This window comes from Emys orbicularis, chromosome 9, assembly GCF_028017835.1.
Source record: "Emys orbicularis isolate rEmyOrb1 chromosome 9, rEmyOrb1.hap1, whole genome shotgun sequence".
NCBI classification, from domain to species: Eukaryota; Metazoa; Chordata; order Testudines; family Emydidae; genus Emys; species Emys orbicularis.
In genome coordinates, this window is record NC_088691.1 from 81,980,969 (window position 1) to 82,008,328 (window position 27,360).

The following is a 27,360-nucleotide window of genomic DNA, read 5'->3' on the forward strand; positions in this document are numbered from 1 at the left end:
TGGCTATTTATTCATTCAGCACTTTAGTATTTAGCAAAAAGTTACATTATAAATCTAATCTTCTAGAGGAAGATGTAGAAGTTCTTTATTTCTTTCTCTTTAGCAGTTTTATGACAGCATTCATAAAGAGTTAATGTATTAGCTAAACTCAGTTTGGAAATGCTTTATGACTAATGTGAACATCTGTCAATATCTATTTTATCTATTATTTGCAGACTGTCCTGCATTCAAAAAATCATGTATCTGACTGAGTACTTTGTTTAATTAAAGATGATTTACCATGCTGCAAGTGTTTATTGTGCAAGCAATTAATGTAATTAAAATATTTGATTATATCTGTCAACTTCATTTTCCAAGTACTGTAAATGAAAAAAATATGTAATAAAATATATAAATGAATTAAATAAAATAGCCCCTTTTCATTTGCATGTTGTGTTTTAGTCTTTCAAAGCAATTGGAGATTACATAATTTGCAGCTGGCCTCACAGTGTGACTTTGTGTGGGGTCAGAGCGTTATGTGAGCTTTTTGCGGCACAACTCTAGAAATGGATCTTTATAGGCCATAAATAGGTGGCAACATTTGACAGCTTTGTTCATACTACTCAACCTAGTTCTGCCATTGCATTTAATCATGATCCCCCAGTGCTTCCGTCTACTCCTATTATTATAGCAAATGGTGTCTCTAAAGCACAGACTCTCAGTTGGTGCAAGTTAATTGAGGGTTTTATGCTAAGGATGAATTTCTGTTTAGACACTAGATTGAGATCTCTAACCTTATTTCACTTATGATTAAAGCAAAATGTAAACTTGGGCCTATATGGAATCATTAGTGTGTTAGTCCATTATACCACTTAACTTCTGCTCTTTCAGGAACCCTTTCCCTATTGCTGTTTAATACTTTCCTGGGAGGAAAAGCAAGAATAATGACCCTTTGCCTTTCTTCAGAGCAGTAATAAAAAAATAAACTTTTTTGAAAAAAAGATTATCACAGATTATTGCCTTTTCAGCAAACAATTGACCAATTTATGTGCTAGCAGGTTTTTGGTGTTGTTTCTTCTTTAGTTTTTGGTTCCAAGGGAGTAAATTTCCATGTGAACCTAAAAATGTATTATCTCAGTCAACCTGAACATTTCCCGCATACAGCTTGAGGCTACTTATTAGAGTAGGATGAATGGTTCATGGGAAAACATTCAGATCCTTGTGAAATTAGCCTGTGTAAATCTGCTGTACATATCCAAGTTTGGTCATGCAACTGTGGCATTGCAAGGGGAGACATTTAACTCGCTCATTCTCCCCAAGCTCCATAGGACTACTTCCTGAACTAGCTATCTCCTAAAGCTGGCACTGCAATGGAATATGTCACAATGCAAATAGAAGCACATTAGGTTTGAGTAGGGTTCAAGTTCACTGAAATTTGTGGCCAAAACTCCAAACTTGAACTTCTGATCTGTCCATTTCAACTCCTTATAGAAGGAGGGAAGAAGCTCTCATTAGATTTCCAGACCATTGATAGGACGGTGCTGTGACCACCTTCTTTAGAACATAAGATGTGTTGCACAATATTCCAAAAGGGACGGCAAATAGAGAAAAGGCAACAAGAACCTGGGGTAAAACTGGATGCTATTGGAGGTAATTTTAACAACTGAGTAGTGACTGTTAATGGTGCAACTATTCGTTATCACGGATGGGTTTGGGCTAGTCTCTTCTGAATCCAACATGTGAGGCCATAATGTGTAACTGACTATGCCAAAAAATTGTATTTGAACCCCATAGTTAAATGTAAAGATGTGTATAGCATGAAATATTCAACACTTACTTCTGCAAGCTGATACACCCAGGAATACATACTTATTTTCAGCATTTTTTCTTGCTATACTATCCATTGAAGAGAGACTAACTGGCCGTGATGGGGCATTCCCCATCCCAATCAGCGGAAGGTTAATAAGCTCCTTTGGCTCAATGGATACTAAATAGGCCCACCTGCAGAGCCTGCTCTACTTGGAGGAAGCAAGCTTAAAAGGGAGAACTCACCACTGGAAGGGGCAGTAACCAGTAGGAAAACTGCTGTGCCTCAGAGATAGTGGGCACTTGTAACAAAGTTGTTCGGAGGAAGACAGCTTGTAAACCTCTGCCGCTCACAAGGATTAACCAGACCAGATACAAGATGATTGTCAAAAGGGAGGTTTAAAGATAAACTAACTTTGACCCGGGGTTTAGCTGTACCTAACTATCATAAACAAGCCAGGCATCTATAGATTCTCCTGACGGAAAATCCAGAGCTTGAACATCCACTTAATTGGCAGATCCTTGTACCTGTGAATCTGGAAAGACTGGAGTAGGGTTCCCAAAGGGGGAAAGGCCTTTAGAAGAGAAAGAGACTTTGAAAATGCACAAACGGGGGCCTGGTAGAAACTCAACGTATCACACTCGCCTGTTAACCTTTTCCATGTCAGACTATGAGAGGTTGGCATGAAACAAATTGTTGGTATCCAAATGTCCCTGAGACCTATGTCTGAACTTTGTGACCGAAGTTCATCCTTACTAACTTCTGTGAACCAGGATGACTCTGTAGTCGCTACCACAAGACTTAGAGTGAGCAAAGTCACCTAAATTTGGGACTTTGACATTTTCATCACAAAAAGCTGTATTAGCTGACAAACAAGGAGACTTGCAAATACCTGAGAATACAACAATTCAAGGATGTGAATACTGTACTTGCAAAGCTAGTTTGCTGGTTTCTCTCACCTCCAGTCCAAATGATTTGAGCCTAATTAAACTTGCACTTGCATCAGTTCAGATCAGGAGTAACTCAATGAAATCAATGGATTTGCACCGGAAAAAACCCAGAGGAGAATTGGGCCCTTTGTATGCTATTCATCTGGAAGTTCCTTTGCTGGAGAGTTATGCAATCATAGGTGAAGCAGCAGATGGGGAAATATTCACAGCATTTTAACACTATCTGGAATTAAGCTGCCAAGATTCATAGATTCCAAGGCCAGAAGGGACCACTGTGATCCTCTAGCCTGACCTCGTGTATAACGCAGGCCATGGAACTTCCTCAAAGTAATTCCTAGGACACACCTTTCAGAAAAACAGCCACTCTGGATTAAAAATTGTCAGTGATGGAGAATCTTCCACAACCCTTATGGTTAATTATTCTCATCATTAAATGTATGCCTTATTTCCAATCAGAATTTGTATAGCTTTAACTTCCAGCCGTTGGATCATGTTATACCTTCCTTTGCTAGACTGAAGAACTCATTATCAATATTTGTTCTCCATGTAGGTACTTATAGATTGTAATCAAGTCACCCCTTAACCTTCTCTTTGTTAAGCTAAATAGATTGAGCTACTTGTGTCCAACACTAGAAGGCATATTTTCTAATCCTTCAATCATTCTCATGGCTGTTCTCTGAACCCTCTCCAATTTATCGACATCCTTCTTTAACTGTGGGCACCAGAATTGGACACAGTATTCCAGCAGTGGTTGCACCAGTGCCAAATACAAAGATAAAATAACCTCTCTACTCCTACTCAACAAACCGCGGTTTATGCATCCAAGGATTGTAATAGCCCTTTTGGTCACAGTGCTGCACTGGGAGAACTTGCAAAGATTGTGGAAGCAGCATCTCTAGCTGTGACGATGATCATAACATCCTTTGAGCCTTGCTTTCTATTGAATAAGATGTGCTGTAGTAGTTGTATATTGACATAGGGGGTTATTTTATAATGAATGGGACAAGGTTCATCTTTATGCTCAGCAGAACTACAAATCACTAACACGGTAAGATGCTGTAGTATTTTGGAAACAACTACCAATGTCAACACCATTATAGAGGGGAACGTTTTGCTCTCAGATTATTCTTGCTGTGAGTGAGGGCTAGCTAGGCTCATGTGGCAGATAGATCTAGTTTTTCACTTGACATTAGAGCAGACACTGCATGAATTGGAATAGAACTTATGTGAGGAAGATGGAGAAAGATCTATAAGGGATGAGTTCAGGGAAACCATTTTTAAATTTCTTTTCTGTTTGAAGGAAGATAAGTAGCACAAGGCAAGAGAGTAACAGAAATACATGTTCCAACAGGCAAATGGCTATCCTTTTTATAAACTTTGGAAAAAAGCCGCCCAATTCAACATAAAGTACAACTTACAGTACTATTCGCCTGTCATTCTCTCTCAAACATTAGAACCAGTCACCATTGCTTTTAAAGATACTTCTTGACTGTTTGATTTGAAGATTGACTTACTGTAGCAGTAGGCTGCTGAAACTTTAGTGAAACACAGAAAATACACACACTTAGCTTGTGTATGACATACTGAAATTAAATATATACCCAACATATGGCACTGTACCTAGGTAATATTGGATCTGAAAAGATTTTAACTTATAGGTTTTGTTGCAGCTGCAAAGAAACTTGGAGCTCAAACCTGCTCCTACTAAAGTCAGTGGCAAAAGTTCCACGGACTCCAGTGGAAAAAAAACAGGTTCTTAAGCCTGGATTTCTTAAGGTATTTAGGCAAGCGCCCATATCACTTTCAAAAATGAGATTCAGGCGTTGCAATGCTGAGCACAGTGATGTCTAATACCTTTAAAAATCTGGGCCTTATGGACCATTTTTGTGACATGCTGAGCTCCCTCAACTCCTCTTGATTTTGTCACGCTGGGTATTAGGTCTCTAGGAAAAGCTCACCGATTATGGGGACTGGATATCTGAACAGACTGGTAATGATGGTGGCAACTATCAGGCTCCTAATGATTATAGAAATTGTGACAGTAAAATTTTGTGGAATCACCAAACCCAAGCCTTTCCAGTGCAATACAGAATGTGAATGGAGATGCCAGCTAGTGGTGGTAAACTGGGTTCAATTCCCTAGTATGGACAAGGTTTATGTGAAGTAAATATTTCTTGCCAATAAACTCTTGTATATTTTCCTACATACAGTAAGTTTCTTGCTTTTCTGCATCCAACAATTTCATAAACTTGAGCAAAGGTCAATTATATTAATTCCAAGAATGGTTTTTAACAAAAATATAAATGCCTTGAGGTTTCTCAACCTCTTTCATAACTTCTTGGTCACAACCATAGCATAGCAACAAAGCACAAAACAAAATAAATTAGCCATCATACACACACTAAAGTTTCAGGGGGGAAATCATACATTTAAAAGCCATAAGTATTAGAAGAGGTTACTGAGTAATTCCAGTTAGGCTTATTGCTCAGTGCATGAGCTTCCACGGCATCATGTGGAATCAGATGGAACAATATAATGCAAAACATCATCAAGATGACGTGGATATCTGAAATCACTGATCCCTAAGGCCAGGTCTACACTACCGCGGTAGTTCGACGGCTGGCAATCGAAGTTCCGGGTTCGATTTATCGCGTCTGGTCTGGACGCGATAAATCGATCCCGGAAGCGCTCGCCGTCGACTGCGGTACTCCAGCTCGGCGAGAGGAGTACCGCGGAGTCGACGGGGAGCCTGCCTGCCGCGTGTGGACCGCGTCTGAACCGCGGTAAGTTCGAACTAAGGTATGTCGACTTCAGCTACGTTATTCACGTAGCTGAAGTTGCGTACCTTAGTTCGAATTTGGGGGTTAGTGTAGACCAGGCCTAAGTCTCACTATGTATCTTAAACTTACAGAAGGCCTAGACATGATGGGGGCAGCCATTTTAAAAACAGATAAGATGAATAAATATATCTGAACAGGGGAATATCAAGTAGGAATAAGGAAGTGGCATAACCTATCTATATGGCATTAGGCAGACCGGTATTGGCATACTGTGTCCAGTTCTGGTGCTAACTCTTTAAACAGAATTTTGAAAAATTGGAAAGGGCTCAGAAAAGAGCCCTAGTGCCCCATGGGTGGGGAGTCCACGCCTACACCATTGTAGGTCCAGGGGGTGTTCGGTGCCTAAACAAAACACTTAAAACAAAATCCACCTAAACTATTTTAGCATGAGACCCATGTACTGTTTAGTTGTTTTTCTTTCCAGAAAAACAAGATACATATCATGTCAGTTTACAACAGGAGTGTAGTGCAATTTGGGATGACTTAATGTAATCAGTTTTACACTGTTGGAGAAATGTTTCACAATACAGAAATATGTCAGTTTGGAAAACAAAAGAAGATGGCAATTGTGTGTATAATAAAAAGTAAACCCTGGGGTATATGGGACAACTATATCCATCTTCCACTGGATATAGTATTCTCCATTTACTTTAATAATCTGTTGTGCAATGAAGCTGGGTTCTGATGTATTTCTCAAAGTGAGCAGTGGAAAGCCAGTCTCTGCACTGATCTACACCCATTGCAACCCACACTGCAATCTGTACAGTCTTTAAAGGGCTTTGGGGTCCATTTCTGTTAAGGCGCTAGGTAAGATTTTCCTTAATATAATAGAGTCTGTAAATTACATATTCTGTACAAAACTTCAAATCCTTCTGACCCCCTAGTGGGAGCAGTGATTTGCAGATATTCAGAGCACTCACCCCCTATAAACATTCACACATTCTATTTTACATGGGCCATTCAGTGACAGCGGCTACAAATTTTCTCACCCTATAGCCCTCCAAAGAAGGTGCTTGATTCACGATGTCATCTGGTGTCCCCAAAGATACACTATCCATATTACATCAATCTCAGGGCCAAATCAGCATTCAGATACTACAGTGTTGGGCCTTACAGAAAACTCTGACATAGATCGTGACAATCCACAATGTGGGCTGACAAGAAAACCTCATAAATGGATCTTTATATTCCTTTAAAAATTCCTTCCTTTGCGAAGATTTTATCTGTATGGGGTTTTAAACTAGCTGAAAGGACCAAACAATCCTCTCTCTTTATAATGCAGAACAGACACACAACCTTTGATTATTTCAGAGTTTTAAAGCATATACCCCCAAACGCTATGGCTGTGACTCTCTGCTCGCTTGCAACCATGTAAACCCTATCAATGGAGTTACAGTGGTATAAATGGAATGTGTAAGTGAGCACAGAATCAGGTCCCATGATTCTTCTGCTGTCAAGAACAAATCACTTCCCCAGGTCACTTCTGTCATCCTAACTGCACCCCACTTGTTTATCTCATTCACCTGTTCCATCGTCTCTCAGATTGCAAGCACTTTGGGAGCAGAGACTGTCACTGACTGACTGTTTCTACCCTGCCTTGCACCTTGGGGCCCTAATCTGGATTGCCTCTAGTAATACTTCAATACAAACATTAAATAAAAATGACAATTTTAAATGAGGTAGCCCTGTAATGCTTGTGTGCACAGCTGCCAGAAGCCCAGCAATGCTGTTGATCCTGCATGCTGCTGAGTGCCCTCAACTCCAGCTTTAGTCAATAGGAACTAAGGAAGCTCAGCACTTTGACGGAGGTGTTCAGAATCTTGAAATATCAGCCCCAAAGCCATTAGAGGAATTTCTAACCTCACTCCCACTCCCCATCCCTTCCTCTTCTCAGGGCTGGAAATGCTACTTATGGAGAACACCCAACTCCTGCAGTCTAGGAGTGAGTGACCGCGTTTGAGCCTAACCCTCAGATTGGCATATGGGGGTAAGATACAGTCCAGGAGTAGCAACAGCTTCTTTCTTACACATCGCTGTGAACAAAATTATAGCACCTTGCCGTCTTGCACAATAAGTAAGCCTGCTTTGATCAAAAGCAAGCCTGTAACCAACAGTGAAGGAAACTGAATTTTAATGAAGTTAATGTTTTTTATTCTGCTAAATATATATACAAACCTCACATTCTCTGGAACTTTCAGTGTACGATGGTATTTTAAACATGTCAAGTTCAAATAAATACACCCTAAAGTTTATTTACATTTGTTGATTAGCTACATTAATAAGTCATACAAAGAGGCCTGGTTTACATTAACCATTTGAATGATGTAATCTAAATTTACCTGACAATAGCATAACATAGGGCCAAGTTTTTTGTTAATTTAGAATACTACGAATCAAAAGACAGAAATAAAAGGGCGGGAGTAAACTAATGAGTCTCAATGTGTACTTGGAAAGGCGCTGCCACACCTGTTACACTGTTTTAATCAATTCACAGATGTTTATAAATGGAGTAGTGGCCAGGGGTCAGAAGTTCCATGTAATGATGACGTGGGCCCTGATCCTGGAATGAGCTACATACATCTTCCACCCCAGTCCTGAAATGGGGGTCTGCCCACATGGACCTTATTATATGGAGTTATAGCTATCTCATAGAACTGGAAGGGACCCTGAAAGGTCATCGAGTCCAGCCCCCTGCCTTCACTAGCAGGACCAAGTACTGATTTTTGCCCCACATCCCTAAGTGGCCCCCTCAAGGATTGAACTCACAACCTTGGGTTTAGCAGGCCAATGCTCAAACTTGCAGGATCAGTTCCTTGCTTTTCACAGGCCTAGGTCCTGAATGACACTGAGCACCTTCAGAAGGGAAATCTGAGAGGGCAGACCACTGTGGAGCCCTATTGAAGTCAAAGGGGCTCCACACAGATGCAGGTGGGTCCATCTGTGCAAAGCCCCAGTGACTTCTGTGGGGTTCTGTGCAAAGCCAAGTGGAATTTGCTGAAGGATGAGGGCCTTCCTGCATGCTACTAAGCACCTTCAACCCCCCTTAAACACTCCTCAACTTCCACTGAGATCAGTAGTAGTTGTGTGGGTGCACAGCACATTTCTCTGATCTCCTTGCTCATGCAATGAGAGTGTGGGGAGAAAGGAGGCAGAGTAAACTGAAGCAAGGGAACAAGAGGAAGAAACAAGATAACACAGGAAAAAGCAAATCCCATGTGGCAGAGAATGGTAAGAATATGAGAAGGAAAGAATCAGTGCGCATTTTCAAAGGAAGAGGTGAAAGGAGAGAATGAAAAAGAGAAAGCAATCAATAAAATGAGAGAATGGAAAGAAAGTGGAATTGAGGTGAGTAGAACAGATCAAAGAAGGAAAGGAGAAAAGAAAGTCAGATGGTGAAAGAGAGAAAAGCAAGAAAGGGCATCTTTTAGGCGAATGAATTTAATTCAATGACTTTATGTTCCTCGTCTCATTGTAGGGGACAAGTGCCAGCATACTATCTGTATATTTGGTGGAGAGTGGCTATTTTGTGTACTAATGTTGTATGGATATTGCTAGCTACTCTGGATAAAATAGCTAAACAATATAAGCAAAAGACAGAGACGGTAATATCATATACCAGAAAGCAGCACACAACACCCTGTGACAGATGGGACCCCTAGCAGCCCCCAGGCCCTGGCTTATTTGGATAGTTGTCCCTTGAAACAATTTTGGGGAAACTATGCATAGATCCCAGCACAAGCCAGTGGGCTCCACTTCTCCAGCAGCAAAGGGGGCTGGTGGGGCTCAAAGATTCTCACCCTGCTTCTGCTAGCTAAACAACATCACTTTGGGTTTTGGGGGTGGTAGTGAACGAATCACCTCTGCACAAAATCCTGAGGGTAGTCCTATGCCTAAGGCATTGGGCAGGAATCCCAACGAGGGTAGTCCTATGCATTTGGCAGGAATCAATTCAGTTTTGAAGGCCCTGAAAAACTGGTTTGCAGATCCACCCTAAAATGTTATGGGTCATCTTTGCTTATAGAGAGCCAAATCCTCAACTGGTGTATATTGGTGTAGTTCCTTGGACCTCAATGGAGTGACACAGATTTATACTAGCACAGCATCTAACCCTATGCAGCATGCGTAATACAAATGCTAACACATTGTACACTGACCACTCACTCAATAGCACAGAGACAGAAAGATAAAACTATTGCCTCAATTTAATTGCAACACAGCCCTCCCTTTGGTGGAAGTCAGCCAGCCAAAGTCTCCTTGAGAAATGCTACAAGTGGATGAACGCTAAGTGCTCCTGCCAAATGGGGCAAGATCACAGAGACAGAAATGACCTATTAGCTCAAGTCCACCCCCTGCAAGTGCGGGAGGTGCCAGCAGAATATGTTATTTTTTTTTTTGTAATTAAAAGGAACATGTGTGGGCTGCTCAGAGAATGGAGCTGGATGGTTTGTAACAATTACAAAAAAATCATTCTGACGAATGGTCAATGCAGTTTAAACTGTGCGTGGGGTGTATATTTTGTTGAAATAATTCTCCCTTTTCTTCTATAAAACTGGCCACAGCTGCCTTTCCTTATCATAACAGGACCCAACTGTAGTAGCACGGGAACCATCAGTGAAATATTTTTCATTTCACCGTCCTTTTTAAAAAAAAATAGTGCCTTCAATTCATTTATATTGTGGATTGTGCTGTAAAAGAAAGAGGGCAGAGACAAGAAACTAGCTAAGAAGGATATAATCTGACGAGAATGACTACAAGGGGAAAGAGAGACAAGGTGGGTGAGATAATATCTTTTATTGGACCAACTTCTGTGTCTGTCACCAGCAGAAGTTGGTCCAATAAGAGATATAACCTCACCCACCTTGTCTCGCTAATATCCTGAGAGCAACATGGCTACAACCACACTGCATACAAGAGCAAATGACTGTTTCTTTGCCTTTTCCAAGTCACACCTGCCCTCCCTTAAAAAATTAGATAAGTCTAAAGCTTATTTTCATTGTTTATCTATATTTTACATTTTAATTTTTTTTTTTTAATGTTCAGTTCCCCAGACCATTCAGCCTTGTATCATATTAAACATCCAAAGAGTCGGTTTGATTTTCAGCAGTCTCCTATAAATGTACATTTTGGCTTAAGTGCAGCAATTTCCAGCTTAAAGAAAGAGTCCAATATATTTTGGTCACTTTCTTCACAAACGTGCTTCAGCTTGGAAAAATGAAACACCTGATCACATTTGCAACTGCTGCTCTGCTTTTCTCAAATACTATAGCTGCAAAGAGAGTGCCATCTGGTGGGGGCATGTGAGCTAAACCGCTCTGAAAAATAATGGCCAAAATATATAGCATCACCAAGAGGTAGGTTGCAGCAAATGCTGCAAAAATTAAAGAGATAATTAAGTCTACAAAGTAAGCTCTGTCACTTCATTTGCTTTATGTAACAGAGTTAGTGTAATGCAAAACAGATACAGCTGTGAAGTCGTCTGGTAAAAGAACTTAAATATTTGCTCTATCCAATTGCAGGAGGACAAATGGTCTTATTGAAAAAAACATAGAACTGGGAGTTAATAGAACTTAGATCAGTCCTTGGCTCAGCACAGGCATGGAAGGATATATTCAAAGGCACAAAGATGATTTTCAGCGGGAGCTGGGTGCCTCTGAAAACGTCCCCCTTTCTGTGGGGCTATGATCAACTCTCTTAGGAACTGATCCCCTCCCTCCTATTAAAGAATACAATGATACCTAGCTCTTATATAATGCTTTTCATCAGTAGATCTCAAAGTGCTTTATGAATGAGATATAATTATCCCCACTTTATGGGTAAACAGGCACAGGGGTACACTAAAGTGAAGTGACTTGTCCAAGATCACCAAGCAGAGCAGGGAATAGAGTGGAGGTCGTCTGAGTTTCAGTGTTCTATCTACTAGGCTACAGTACTTCATTAAAATCATTGAAGGGGCATTGAGTGGGTTAAGTCACGAATGTCTATATAGTGCTTTGAGATCATCAGATGGAAGCAGTTATTGGGGAGTTTTGGATATTTACCAGTGCCAGATTTGCAGCCATGTTTTTATACAGAGGTGCAAGAAGAGCACAATACCAGGACTGATTCAGCCAGTGCTGCCAATCCTGCAGCTACAAGAGAAACTCCTAATTATGGTGACCCACCAAGGCTAGTGAAATGGTTACCATACTTACTGCTCATTATTATAATTTAATATTTATATTAGGGTAGTGCCCAAAAGCCCCGAACAGGACGGTGGCCCATTGTGCTAGGCACTGCACAAACACACAGAGAGGCCCATTGAAATCAGAGACTGTGTCTCCATGTGGAGGCAAGGGTCCATCCAGACAGATCAAGTTGCAATATCAGGGACAAATATTGCACGGGATGAAGCATGAGGTGTTGACTTAGACTTCTGTGAGCCCTCTGTGAAATAAAATCATCTTCCACTTTGACGTGGCCTTGGCTGGAGCATATCACAGGTTACCATGCCTCCCCTGTTTTATAGAAAATCTCCATTCCCCAAACTGCTTCCACAAGCACAAACACCAGTTCAGACTCATTACCTATCATCCCTTCCTTTTGAGGCACTTAATCTCTGTAGCTGACACTGTATAGGAGTCCGGGCCAGGTAAGGAATTCAGGAGAAAGAGGTGTGTTCACCAAATCTTAGGAATGAAATTGAATAATTTCTCAACGGAACCCAAATTTACTGGAGGCAGACCTGAATACAATTAATGTAAGTTCTATTTATTGTCTTGATTTGTCAATGGGCAGAAGATGAAAACAGTGAGTTTTTATTTACTTGGCATAAAATCCAACAAAACACTGCAATCTGAACTCAAGGACAGGGTCAGAAAACCATCTCTAATCTGATAAATATATATTTGCAAATTCTATTTACTTTACTGGGCTTCCTGTCAGAAAACAATTCAAAGAAATGCACTACAATCCTAATCTATTTCAATGTTAATCGAACTAACCTTAAATCCACTTGAAACAGCTGCTTCAACACATCTGATATGGACAATGACACTGAGTCGAGACAGCTGTTTAAATATTTATCAAGCTAGCCTTTTGGCATTTAGATTCTATGAATATTTTCTGGTATTACTATATACATCTGATTTTGTTTTACCCTTTCAATTCCATGTAAATGAGACCACATGTGAAACGAGTGGAAAAAACAATATATCAAAGCCATTCCTACAAATCTGGAACACTCTAATATTTCAGAAGTACTATCTTGCTGCATTATATCATCCGCCCTTTCAAGAAAGTATGCACGGTTGTTTTATGAGGCTTTCCCCAAGGCTTTTCAATCAATCAGCAGGATTACAAATCAATCTCTTTTGGGGATCGTTGTAATATATGTTTTAATGAACTCTACTGCCAGGCCTACAACAAGGTTCAATTCATAAGAAAACAAAAACCATAATTGTCATACGCAGCTATTCCTAGATTAGACTGTGGAATATTAGGGTCATTAGTATATTAGGAATCCAAGGGGAACTGAGGGTTTAAAAGAAAACCTGATGTTGAAAGTGTGTCTAGTCTAAGTCAGCCTAGATGATCTGGTTGTCTCTTATGGCCTTAAACTCCACATCTGTATGCTTAGTAACATCTGTATATATAAATCACTTTATTATACAAACTGGGTGCAGCAAATTAATAGCCCAGTCCTAAAATCTTTACCTGACAAAAAAGCCCATTGGGCCAAATTCTACTCTCAATTACAGCTGCATAAATCTTCAGTAATTCCATTGACTTCCATGGGATCTTTGCTCAAAATAAACACTTATCCCTAGTAACAGAAAACAAACAAAATTTAACCAATCCTTGCTGAACCCTAGGTAAAGCAAATGATAATTCCCTCGTTGGGTACCTAGGAACCCCTGATGTGTCCACTCACGCTTGGCCCTGTATTACCCTGTGACCTCTACTTTGCCTCCCTCATCATAAGGTATCCTTCTCACCCCAATTCTTGCTCCTTCAGCCTTAAGTTGTGCCCTCTCCGTCCCCCCTCCTTACATGTCTATTTCTTTATCCAAAGTTAAGGGAATATCACCAGTTTCAGTTCACTATTTGGAGTGCCAAGTGTTTAGCATCGTGTCCCATGAACCATCTGTCTGTCTTGGAAGTGTGTGGCACAGGAAGGTGAATGTCTCCAGCTGGTGCTTGGAGGTATACAGCTTCCAAGCTGCTGCTCCTGTGATCTGCAGGGCTTCCCCATAATGACCAGAGGAGCTGCTCCTGGGGAAGTCTTCAAGAATCTCTCCCCTGAGAGGACAGGAGAAGGAAAGGAGTAGCTTGGCCAAGAGCTCCCTTTCATCAGAATGAAGAAAAAGAAATTCACCATAAGCTGTTGGAGATCGCCAAAAATCCCTTGAGGAGGGGGGTGGGAGGCTGCTATTATAGGGATATTACAAAGGCCCCCCAATAATGGTACAGCAGAAAAGGACTCCCTCAAAATATTGTTTAACAGTGATGTAATAAAATGATCGAATAGCTTTACTCACATGCCACTCTCTAACACATAGATGCACTTGCGTTCCTTGGTCACTCTCCTTACCATGTGACTGGAGAAGAGTGTACATTGCTTCCAGGGCCACACGTCAATCTGTTGCTGCACATAAGCTGGGAGTACCAGGATGTGTCAGCAAATCTGCTCACAGATTCTTCTATCGATCACATAAATGGTGGCTTCAAGTGCAGGGTTTAAGTGTCTTCCTCACCTTAGCAGCTTAGCAGCCATCCGGAAGGTTCGCAGAAAATATTGAGTTGAGGCACTAAACAAAACTGGCATGTCACAGAAGGCACTCACTCCTTCGTGGGCTGGTGCCCGTAACTAGGAAATGTGACCATTATCCTGTGATATGGTTTTAATGCATTCATCAAAACTTCACATAGGTATTCTTGTCTTCCACTGTGAGCGAATTATTAGTTCCCAATAAAGTCAGTGATTAGTATCACTGGTATAGTTATTGTGTAAGCTTCTCCAGACAGCTCTCTCTATGTCCCTCACTCCTGAACCACATCTCCCCTGCTATTCTACACACAGGGTTTTTTTCCAGATGTGCCACCTGTACCAAATTTGGTATTGATTTGATAATGTGCACAAATGGACACTAATATGAGAAAATCATTTTCATCTGCCACCAAAGAGTCAATTTCTTCTCTCCTTATGCAGACAGTCCTATTGAATTTAATGGGATTGCTTGTGGTAAGGCCCAATCCAACTTCCATTGAGTCAAGTCCCAATTACTCTGATGGGAACTAGATTGGATTCTGAGTGAGGAGACCAGAATCTGTCCCTAGAATTGGATTTAAACACCAAAGATCAAGAGTTAAGTTGACACCTATCTACATGTTTATTAGACAATACTTTAAGCTTTCAGGCCTTATAAAGCCTAAGTCATGCTTATACTACAAACTACATAAAGAATTCTTGCCACATAAATAAAGCAGATTTTTCTAGCTCCCTTTCATCCTCCAAAGGACCTTATGGATTTATTCATAGGTATGTTTGTGCGATTGCATTTTAAATGAGAACAGAGAATTTTGTTTTGGAAAATTTATTTAGAGAATAAACATTATTCCAGAGTTAGGGGGTTTTTTCCCACAATTTATTTTTTAATTTAGTATTTCCTTTCTACTGCAAGACATTAAAGATGATCCATGTACTGGTTAGAGGTGTCTTGCATCCCACATAGTTTACTTTTCCCAGGTATACTTCTGTATCTAGGTCACCAACTCCATTTGGCACTGTTTGTCATCACCAAAAATAAGGATTCTGGATATTTTACTTCCAAGGAGGCTGAATTTCAAGATGGTTAGGAACTAGTGGTTTGGAGTGTAGGCAAATACCTTACCTACCACTGGACTCCAAATACCACTCAGTTCAGAAGTATCTGAACCAACCTCATATCTATGTTGTAGAGAGAAAGTGTATATCATGCCTACACTGTGGTATTAAAACACAACTTGTACAGTGCCTATTTTAAGGACTAGACATTTCCATTTAACTTCTGGGTTCTTCCAATCAAGGTCATTGTGAAATCTTCTTTCCTGCAGGACAAAAAATTCCCTTATTAAAAAGGTAGCACTGCAAATTGTAGGAAGTGTTGACTGAATATGTATACAAATAACTTACCTTTATCAAGAGAAGACTATGTAAACCATTAACACGCAACCCACAATCCAGCCAACCACGAGAAGTGCAGGTACAACAAGACGTGAGTATGGGATTTCCCCTGAAGAGAGAGAATATAGAGTTTTATTCAGAAGGAGCATGACAGATAGGTCACGTTACACTAACTCTAAATCTGTTAAGTAAAACATGTGAAAACTGTGATGATCTTAAAAAAAGACCAGTGATCCGAGACAACCAATAATAGATAATATTGAAAGCCTAAGGGATTTTTAATTACCATGTAAAATGATGATTGAACATGAAAAGACTCTTATTTAGCACAGTGATTTAGAAAATAGAAATCAAGTTTTAGGAAAATCTGTTTCTATTCTACATCAGGATTTCAAGGAAAAAAATTTCACTGCTTCCAGCAAATAGCAAGTTTGTACTGCCCACAAGCTTACTACTGGGGGCTGGTCCACACTAAGCCCCCAGTTCGAACTAAGATACGCAACTTCAGCTACGTGAATAACGTAGCTGAAGTCGAAGTATCTTAGTTCGAACTTAAAGGTACTTACCGCGGGTCCACACACGGCAGGCAGGCTCCCCCGTTGACTCCGCCTACTCCTCTCATGGAGCAGGATTACCGGCGTCGACGGCGAGCACTTCCGGGATCAATTTATCACGTTTAGACAAGACGCGATAAATCGATCCCAGAAGATTGATTGCTTGCTGCCGAACCAGTGGGTAAGTATAGACGTACCCTGGGAATGGATCCACAGAAATACTTTGAGGTCAGGATGAGCCCACTTTAGTTCCCTCTTAAAAAACATTTCAAAATAAGTCCTCCTGCAATGAAAAATATTAGAAGTGTTTTGATAGCGTAAGACCATGCACCACACTGAGGTGACTGGATCACATTGGCAGTCTTGGTGGGGTAATCAACAGCTCAATGTTTTGCGAGTCTGACTGTGCTATTTCCAAAAGGTCACATTACAAATGAAGGGCTGTATCCTGCAGTGTGGCAGCACAGAGTTCTTACAGAACAGCTGCTAAATTAACAGTAGGGCTGCTGAGTATGGTGCTTTGTAACTTGAGAGCCAGTTGGATGAAGTAAGATATGAGGAGCAGGCGCTGCAAGTTGGTGGGTCAACGAGAACACTATGCCCAGCATAAATCATAAGGCACTGAGCAGCTGGCTCTGTGGCATGCTGTTTCATAGGAACCATTGGAAGCATTTATGTTAGTGGACGGGCAGTCCTAAGCACTGCTCACAAGCACAAGCCACTGCTCCTGGGACCTGATCCAAAGTCCAGTGCAGTCAATGGAAAGGCCTACTGACTTCAAGAGACTTTGGATCAGAGACCTGGTTGACAGCAGGAGTAACTGAAAATCCTACTATGCCCTGCATTTGCCAGACAGCGCCTATGCTACTGCCATGCTCTCTTTCTCCCCATCACCCTAGTTTTTCCTCTTCCTCAGTTGTGTGCATCTCAGAGCAAGGGGTTTGTTCAGATTGCTGAGCTCCCTGCTCTTTTCTGCACACTCCACGGAAGCTCCTCTGCACAGGAAAGGAGCAAACTGAGTGCTCTGGATCGCTGCCCTTCAGCAGCTTGCAAGATCGAGTGCAAAGAGCCTAATCCTGTGTGGGGTTTAGATGCTGCATTTGATTATTGGAACTGGTTTCAGATAATGGTAGTCAATTTACTTCCCTGGAGTCTGAAACTTTTCTAGCAGAGAGGAACATTTTACACAGGAGGTCATCCCTATATTACCCTCAGCCTATGGGGAAATCGAAAAATTTAACAGAAGTTTGAAAGAGAGTTTGCAAACAGCTAAACTGGAAGGGTGATTGTGGATACCCTTCACTACTGATTTCTTGCAAGCATACCGGGCTACACGACATGCCACAACGCAAAGATCACCCGCAGAGTTACTTCATGGGAAACAGATGACTACTAAGCTGAAGATTGCTGGATTGTTAAAGGCACGACCTGATGCCCCACACAAGGATGATGTGAGAAAGACAGTTGAACAGAACCAAGCAAAGTCTAAGGCTTTCACAGACAAATGGCGGGGTGCTAAGGAACCAAAGTTTGAGTGTGGTTCCTTTGTTAGAATACGAAAACCTGGAATCTTACGCGAAGGGGACCATAAATTCACAGCTTCTCTTAAAATCATAGAGAAGAAGGGACCTTACACCTATCGACTTTCTGATGGGCGGGTATGGAATGCTTCTTATCTTGCACCTGCCTATGCACCAAGAGGAGATTATGCCAACACCCAGTCTGCATTGGATGACTTCACTGTAGAACCAACACAACAAGACATTGCACTGGAACCGGGGCTTGAGAGACAGCCTGTCAGACTCAGACGACCACCTGCCTGGACTAAAGACTATGTTATGTAGTATCTACAGTGTTTTCAGTGTAATATTCCTGCCAACAGTATAGTGTCTTGTTTCATATTTGTTCCTGTGGTTAGAACAACAATGTTTATTTTAATTTGGAAAGTTTCTTAAGAGAGGAGGGAATGTGGTGTTTAGATGCTGCATGTGATTATTGGAACTGGGAGCACTGGCTGTTGGGAGTCTGAAAGGACAGGAAACAGGAAGGAGGGGGGAGGAGTTGAGGAGGCTGGGAGAGTTACAGAGTGTGCAGCTACAGCTTGGAAAAGAGACTTCCACTGTAAATAAAGTTCTGTTGAAGTTGTTAATACTTTGCTTGGTGGATACAACATCCTGCAACCCTCACTCCCATGAGAAGTCCTTATGAAGTCAAGGATTTCGCTAGTACAGGATATTTGCATGAATTGGGGTTTACTGGCTAAGTGCATCACTATGTAACTGGAAATGGACACTAAGCAGCCAGTCTTTCCATTCCTCACTCAGCTTCCTCCTTTTATCCAGAACTGTGTAAGGGCTCAGCTTTTCAGTCTTTACTCAGATAAGACTCCCCCTAACATGAACAGGATTGTGCCCAGGGTCTCAATGAACTCCTATTGCACTTGAGATGTCCGATCTGGCACAGGGCTGGAATGGGTTTACAGGGGGAGTAAAAACCACATTCTTTGGTCTTTAAGCCAGTGCTCAAGCCAATTTGCTCCTTGCACAGGCTTAAAAATCTTGATCTTACACCTCCCATGCCACTTAACCCCCAAATATCTCAGCAGATTTCACTGAATAGATTTTTTTATATTCTTTACAATGTGTACACACACACAAACACACACAAACCCTAAACTACCATTTAGATAGTCTGAATATGGTGTAGTGTGGAGCCACACTATACCATGCGGAGCTTGTGGAGGGATTGTGCAACCCCATGCAAAGGAGACGGTGTATGCTGCACCACCCTGTGCTGCGAGCCTGCTCTGAGGGCTGGTACAGATGGAGACAGGCTATAACTCTGCCTCGCTGTCCTCTTTGGGGTGCTATGTGCCTACGGGGTGCACTGAGGGAGGGGTCATTATGTGTCACTGTCTATGTCTATTCCCCTTGTATCCTTGTAAATGCTTGCCACAATATGGCAGATGCTGCATATGTGTGTCCATCTACATATCTAAAGACACACATGCTTTATGGTACAGAATAGAAACCATACAAATATGTTGGTCTTAAAAGAAATTTAAAGATTTTTCTAAGATTCTATTATTTCCCTGGGATAAGGAGACTTATTCCAATAAACTCTGAAGAAAGGACTAGTATGGGATCTGGTTAATATATAAATAACTCAGGAACTTTTGTTGGCTTTGTGTCCTCAGTATCTAAGATGCATATATTGTTTACAATTACACAGCATGGAATATGTTGCTGCTTTGATAAAATATGGAATTTATTATTTTTTTATTTGTAACATCTATCCAAAGAGCAATAAGGGAAGGTCATTCTTACAGGAAAATAATATTACAAAGAGAATTTCTGACTGGAGCAGAAAGTTACAACATTCTAAAATGAATGTGCAGTCAAACAAATCTTTTTCTAAACAAGAGAAGCACTCTTTATAAAGTGATAATTCCAATTAAACAAATCAATCCATCTCCTGGGATAGTCAGCTCAGATTAAAGAGGTGCTGGTTTGAGGAATCAATATCCCAAAGTGTCAATAATATGATGAAATAGTTAATAACCAGACATTCATGTATACTTGTATGCATGGATTAGAATGATAAAATAAACCTGTCAATCCTGCTTTTTAAGAATGTGTATTTGATGATATACTGCATACTACATCTTCCTAGATGTTAGAAGCCCCAGATGTCCACTGCCCACCTGCCAGACTCCTCTGACAGCTTCAATCCAATTATGTATTGTCAATACAAAATCTCTGACACACTGAAAATTCATTTTAATAACAAAATTAATAAAGGAAGAGCCCTGGTACTGATTGTTTTAGCAATTTTAATATTTAAATAATTAAAATCCTTTTATTTTTCAGTTAAGTGAGGTTGCCTCATAAATTGCCTGTCTGCTGCACTGAAGTATTGCAAGATCCAGGGACCTTAATGGAGAATTTTGATCCAGCATACAGTTGAGTACACAGGATATAGCTATATAGGAGACAGTAACACTAGTTGATAGGGCACCAGGCTGGGCGTTAGGAGACCTGGGTTCTAGTCCTGACTCTACCACTGGTTTACTGTAAAATCTAGGCCAAATCATTTGTGTCTTCCTTTATCTATTTGTAAAATGGGAACACTGAGACATACCCTACTGATGTAAAGTACTTTGATATCTATGATTAAAACAGCTATATAAATACTAAATACACCTCTACCCCGATATAACACAAATTCGGATATAACGCGGTAAAGCAGCGCTCCGGGGGGGAACTGCGCGCTCCAGCGGATCAAAGCAAGTTCGATATAAAGCGAAGCGGTAAGTTTTTTGGCTCCCGAGGACAGCGTTATATCGGGGTAGAGGTGTATTATTATTTATTTTGCATAGTGGTTGAAATTAAAAAGTCAGCATTCACCAACAGTTATCACACAGCTGAATCTGAGATTAGCACCGTTCTCCCTGTACTTAGAAGATACCAATGGTGACTGTGTAGGTGGCCGATTGTTCTCACTGGCTTTTACCATCTACAGATTTATAACATACAAACACTTAATACTACAAATAATAAATCAAACAGAACATTATTTCTACAAGTAAACAACTTGAGTAATTATATGTACCAACCGCCAACATGGTTACACCTAAAGTTGCTTTCCATCCACTCCTTGTGAAAATGGTGTAAATACAGCAGTGTCAGAATGTGTAAAATTCACTTTTTTATTGTCATTTGTTATGGGCACTCAATGCAAAAATAACTCATCGTGATTTCACTTTGCCCTGCTATTTGGGAACTGTGGAGCCACAACCTAGCTCATATAAAAACAAAAGGGTCTTATCTTTCTCACTTTTCCATACTCTCAGACTGTACCCACACAAACATTATTATTTATACACACACAAACACAATACATATACATGCACTGAATATATTGTTAAACACAAATCAAAATATTTATAATAGTTTAGGTAAATTTGAGACTCCTGTCAACTTCAAAAGTACATGTCTGGCTGAATAGATTGCAACTACAGTACTATTGTTAAAATAACAACTGAGATGACTACTGCTGAAAGAGATCAAAGAGAAAAAAAGTGTTCTCTGGTTTTCAGTGTGTTGGTGTATTTGACAATACTTTGCATATAGTCATTTTCAGTGTTTAACCTATAAAGTCAGTCACTTTCCCTTATTGTTAGTCTTTCATGGGGACAGAATTTTAAAAAACAGGAAAATGTGATTGTAAAAGCACAAAAACTGCCAGTGAGATTCAGAAGCAGAAGACTTCAAAATACTTTTAACCCTATTTTTTTTTAGCAGATTGGATTTCAAATTGACTCTATTCCTTTACTGAAAAGTAAAATATACAATACATCATCTAGGAATTAGTAGCTTACAAGTACCTTAATATCTTTGCACTATACTGCTATACTTATGCATTTTAAACATACATTAATACATTATTTATCTGTGCATCTTACCTAGTTCTGCCATTCCTCCCGCCACTAGATTTATTGACAAGTTTTAAGGTTTGCCTCTGCAGTTGTTACTGTGAGCTTTGGGATGCTTTAAATAGAGCAATATTTGGAATGTACTGCAGCTGCTTTTTCACTGATGCCAATTTTCTGCTATATGCATTCAATTGTTTGAAAAGAGTTCAGGGTCTTAGAGTTTACAACTTGCAGTTCTTGTTAATTTACAGGACTGTGTTAAAGAAAGATAAATAGAGGTTAATTTTTGCATGGACAATGAAATGAGGGCTGAAGTTTGATTTATGGTGTCTTAGCTTAGTTTCAGCATTTTACTGTGTAATATTCATGAATATCACTTTATTTAGAGCAAGACTGGGATCCAATTTGCTCTTGAATTCCCAATCCTCCTTAATTCCATTCCCTGATAAGAAGACATCCTGTACATTGTGTGTTACTATTATTTTCTATGCACCAACATTGAGCTTGGCACTGCACAGGACAGGAGAGAAAAGTAGACATAGTCCCTAACCCTAAGAATTTACAATCTATAATCCTGTTTCTCTTATTCATGTGAGTAAGTACATTCAGTGGAGACACTCACATGAATGACGCAAGAAGTATTTGGCCATAAATATAACATATAAATGGGTAATTTAATAAAAATGGTTACAAGCTGCAATCTCTAATAATGCAGGGGGGAAACATAGGAATTGTTGCCAGCTGTGTGCCAAAAAGCTAAACTGTATGAGTTGTATGAAGGGGGAAATCCACATACAGATGATTAGGAAATGTTCCTGGCCATAGCTTTTTCACTGATTCATTAAGGATCTCTTTAGAGATCATTAGCTACATGGAATCCAGTATTAAATACAGATTATTCCACAGCAGATTGGAGATTGTTATATGTGCAGGTTCAATTGTACATTATCAATAAACACTAAACAGGATGTTTTTCTCTATTTTGCTTCAGGGTTAGGATGACATTATTTAATTTTCAGCAAGATTATGTCCTCCAGAAAAAATTAATTTGAGATGCAATCCCATTTGAGAGCTGTGCCTAAATGTCAACAAAGTGAAGAGTCCTCCCTGTGGTTTTGAAATGTCGCAAAATGACAGTGGTGTTCAAAAAAGTCATCATCTATAACAAGCTTTACTGGATGTTTTGCGGATTATCTGATCCAGATGTTTGCACTGGAAGTAATTTAGAAGAACTGATTGTACTGTCCCAAAGCTCTGCCCCCGCTCTACCTTCATGTGACATCAAAATCAAATGGTGCTCACAGCATATTATGCAGATCTTCATAACATAATTATCCCTTTCCATATGTGTTTTAATCAGCAGTGAAATAACTAACATTGTTGACCTTTAAAATGTTATCATTGTGCTTCAGCATTAACTCCTTATTAAGATGGATGGGGCGCTCACACCTTTCTTAAAGCAACTGTATCAGACTGACCGCAGACTCTGAAAGTTTAAATATTGGAGCACAAGATGGTATCCACCAGAGACAGGCAACAACTCATGAAGCCATTGTGAGCTAAATGATTCTAAAACCTGCCTACAGCAAATGCACTTGCTCTTTTAAAAGGGGTGGAGTGGTGTAAATGAAACCTAAAAGCCCAGGCTCCTGCGGGATGAGGGTTTCCCTGGCACAGGCAATGTGGGAGACAACCGTACGCCTACTTTCCAAGGACTCTCACAAGCCCAGTGTAGGAGGCATGCCAGATATGGAGATTCTGGGCAGAACTGCAGCCCATAGGGACAGGAAAGACTGCCATAACTTAGAAAATAAATTCCCACGTAAAAGGCAGTCGAAAGTGTGCTCACCATTGTATACGGGGTAAGAGCTCTTTTTCCTGTAACAATGGAAACTATGGGCCCCATACTGTGTATATTTGGTATCTGTGTGCAAAATAATCTCATCTGGGATGAACAAGAAAAGTGAGTGACGATGAGATAATTGAAATGGAATGATTTCTATTTTTATAGTCAGTGTCTTAGAAACCACACTAGGATACACAAAGTGACTTAGCTGCACTCAACTCAGGCATAACTTTATTGAAGTCAATAGAGAGGATGAATTTAACGTATTATGTATCTATTTCCCATCTTGCTGTCAACAATCCTTGTTTCCATGCCTGTTTACTTCAGCATGGTTTCTAAGTTGATGACCACAGAAAAACAATGAAACCAAATGTCACCCACTGAAGTTCCCACCAGTCTCCAGTATCAAATGTCTGACTAGTTTTCTGATTTCTCTTTCTGGCACTCTGTATTTGACTGATTCACCGCTGCTTTACTTTATCTTAAGGAAGAATTACTACATGGACATAAAACAGGAGTAATACTTTAAAAAGGGCCAGAGCAGTGTAAAGGGGACTTGGGTGCATCAGGCCCATGCTGTCCTGTTTAGGTAGGTATATTTTTTCCTGTATTTACCTTAAACCATTCTCCATGTGTGCCAACTGTTAGCTTTCCTACTTTGCTTTTTCCTAACTTCTCTTTTATTCATTTTAAATTATTTGGGCCAAAGCATGCCATAAAAAGTGGAAAAATTATATCCAAGATTAATGGTGTGGGGGGAAAAAACCCAAATTCTGGAACATGTTGGAAAAATTTTGTCCCCTGCAGAAAATGTCAACATTTCAGCCAAAACCAAACTGAAAAATTTTTATTTGAAAATGTTGTTGGGATGCCTCATGAGAGTTGTTGTTTGGGTGTCTCAAACCCCATTCATCTCCATGGGCTGGGCTCCCTGATTGGACTACATATCCCTTGATGGACCACAATCTACCCTCTTGCTGATCAGCCACAGTGGATCATGGAAGTTGCATGGCTCTGGTTCATCGTGGGAGATGTCGTCCAGCTGGGGAGCCAGAGAAGAATGGAAGTATGAGATCCCCTAACTATAACTCCCATGAGGCACCACAGTGGCATTTCTGAATCAAAATCTTTGGGTTTAGCTGAAAGTTTTCAGTTATTGGCCCAAACCCGTTAGTTTTCAGATGTTTAGTTTTTTGACAAAACGTCAAAAATTTCTGTGGAAAGGCAAGCACTTTTCACAAAAAATATTCATTTATTCAAAAACCCAATTTTCCCATAAAAAGCCATTTTGATGGAAAATCTTTGAGCACCTCTACAATTCCCTTTCGGAGAAGGGTTAGCTCTCATAAGGAAGTACCACACAATGCAGCCTTTAAATCATATGGAATTCTGTCCCCAAGCCAATGGAATTTGGGACTTCTATGTGGACTGCCACTCCTTCCACATAATTCCTGGGCCATAACTCTCTTCAAGCAGACTGGCCAACCCAATGGTCATATTATTATTGGTCCATCTGTCCATGGCTGCATTCCTTGCCACCCTTTTCAAATGGTGGATGAAGGTACGGATTGCAAAGTAAAACTGCTACTGACATCTGCTGCTACTTATATGGGTTTTCCCTGGGGAATATATGTTCCTAGACTGGCTGCTCCTCAACTGTTGCTCCCCTTCAGCCACAATATCCAAAATTATGTGCAACATTTAAATGGGCTCAGCGGGTTTGCAGTGATGCCATGTAGGTTTCACTCTACTCATCCCATTTGGCTGGAATCTGTGGTATGGTTTGCTTTCCTCCATGCAGTGCAATGGAGTGGAGAAAAGGCCCTTATCCTGATTCCACACACACACACACACACTCTCTCTCATTCCTGTCTGATAGTCATCCAACTATTTTCTTTTCCATGTATATGCTTCTGTTTCAACCCCTTTCTGCTAAAGTAGTTTTTTTCTTCATAACCCCTGCAGAAATCCTCAGTATGCCACAGCTAACCTTCTGTTCTGTTATCTGCATTGTATTCAGAATGGAGAGCAGTTTTATTCCGTTTAATGGCCACAGTCCTCTACATTCTCTAAAGAAATCAGAGATTACATTGTTTTCCCTTGATACCCGAAAGATTAAAAAAAAAAAAAAAACTTACTGAAATATTGAGCCCATCACTGAAGCACAGCTGCTTCGGTCAATTTGTGCTTAGATCTCCTACATTCTTGTGTTTTTAAATGTATGTCAGGGGCACCCAGACCTCTGGGTGAGTGCTTTCTGTGGTGGAGTTTCCATTGCTACAGGTACCATGGAGACAGAAAGCCTGATTCTCCTATCGCCTACATCAGTTTTACACTAGTGTGTCTGGTGACATCAATGAAGTTACTCCTGATTTACCTGAGGGCAGGATAAGGCCTGTAGAATCTGCAAGCTCCTGCTCAGTAGAACCATGAGGCTGATTTCCTGCAGGATTCTGCAGAACTTCCAGCACCTGCAGAAATGTGCCATCTACTTTTCAATGAAGGCTCCTCTGGTCTCCTCAAAGAACATGAAGGGTCTGATCCTATGACCACTGAAGAGGATGGAAAGACCCCCACTGGCTTTTATAGGCAGTGGGTCAGTCTGACTGTACATTTTTGCTCTCATAAATCTAACTAGTCTGGTTATTATACAGTTGCTGCATCCTAAATTTGATTTATTTCATTGAACTATTCCTAGGATCCTATTGTTCAGAGTTCTTCAGTTTATAAACAGCCATTCCTCACCCCGGTGGTCTAGCAGAAGTGAAGTTAGCATAGAGGGATTATTAATTACAAAACCTGGGCAGCAAGACTCATTCTCTCTTCCAAGAGGAAAATAATCTCCCAACTGGGAGATATTAACCTCTCTTCCAAATTCTTCAGCATTACATTCTGAGATCTCTAGTAATCACCTTATAAAATTACAGGATAAACAACCAGCACAACTCAGGTCTGTTTCACTCAGAAGTTTCAACTTTTGCTGGCTTTAAAACCATCTGTTTTTTCATAGGCCTCTGAGGAGCTATTTTTCTAGCACAGTTGGTCAAACACAGTGTTCCCTATCAGATCTTTGTTTATAATACTTCCTAAAGATGTCAGGATTTAATAAAACAGGTCCCAAGCCTTTTCCAATCTATAGTACATCCTAGTAAAATCTCTAAGTGAAGCATTTAAAACCCAAAGAGATTTTCTAGGTATTGACTAAATCTTTCTTTCTTCAAGATAAACCAGAATTTTAATCTAGAGTCTCATCCAGGAACTTTCTTCTAAATCTAGGTAGTGGCATATGCATCATCCCTATAGTATATCTGCTCCATTTTAAATCATATTTAAAGCCTCTAAAGGCATTTCCCTTTTTCTTTCTTACCACTTTACGTGCACAAATAAATAGCCCAATAAACCAACAAGGAATAAAAACCTGTATACAGTGTAGAATACAGAAAGACCTCTGATGGAGTCCAACAATGAGAGCTTGTAGGATCAACTATACAGCAATTTATACAGAGTAAATGGTTCCACTGGCTACTAACCATAGCCATCTTATTTTCCATTACTCACGTAGGAAAAAACAACATAAACAAAGAAGGAAAGAATGCAGTGGAGTAAACTGATGTAAAAGGGAGCTAAATAGCCTACATCCCCTGTTTCTCTCTCTCTCTCTCTCTATCTCTCTCTCACATGACTAACCTTTGCCGTCTAACCCCCAGATTCTGGTACCATTATTCATGTTAGGGTTTGACCTCAGTGGGGCTATTTGTGCAGTAAGAAACTACTCATTCAACAGCTCCATCAGAATCTGGCCCCTGATT

The 27,360-nt window shown here is 40.3% G+C and overlaps 1 protein-coding gene across 1 annotated transcript; it reads right to left on the reverse strand.

The window, feature by feature from the left end:
• Positions 1–15,731: 15,731 nt before the first annotated feature.
• Positions 15,732–21,748, reverse strand: STRIT1 (small transmembrane regulator of ion transport 1). Its single transcript, XM_065410417.1, has 2 exons — positions 21,736–21,748; positions 15,732–15,826 (listed from the first exon to the last, which is right to left on the reverse strand). Exons 1-2 carry the CDS (start codon positions 21,746–21,748, stop codon positions 15,732–15,734), a joined length of 108 nt encoding a protein of 35 aa, XP_065266489.1.
• Between the last annotated feature and the right edge of the window lie 5,612 nt (positions 21,749–27,360).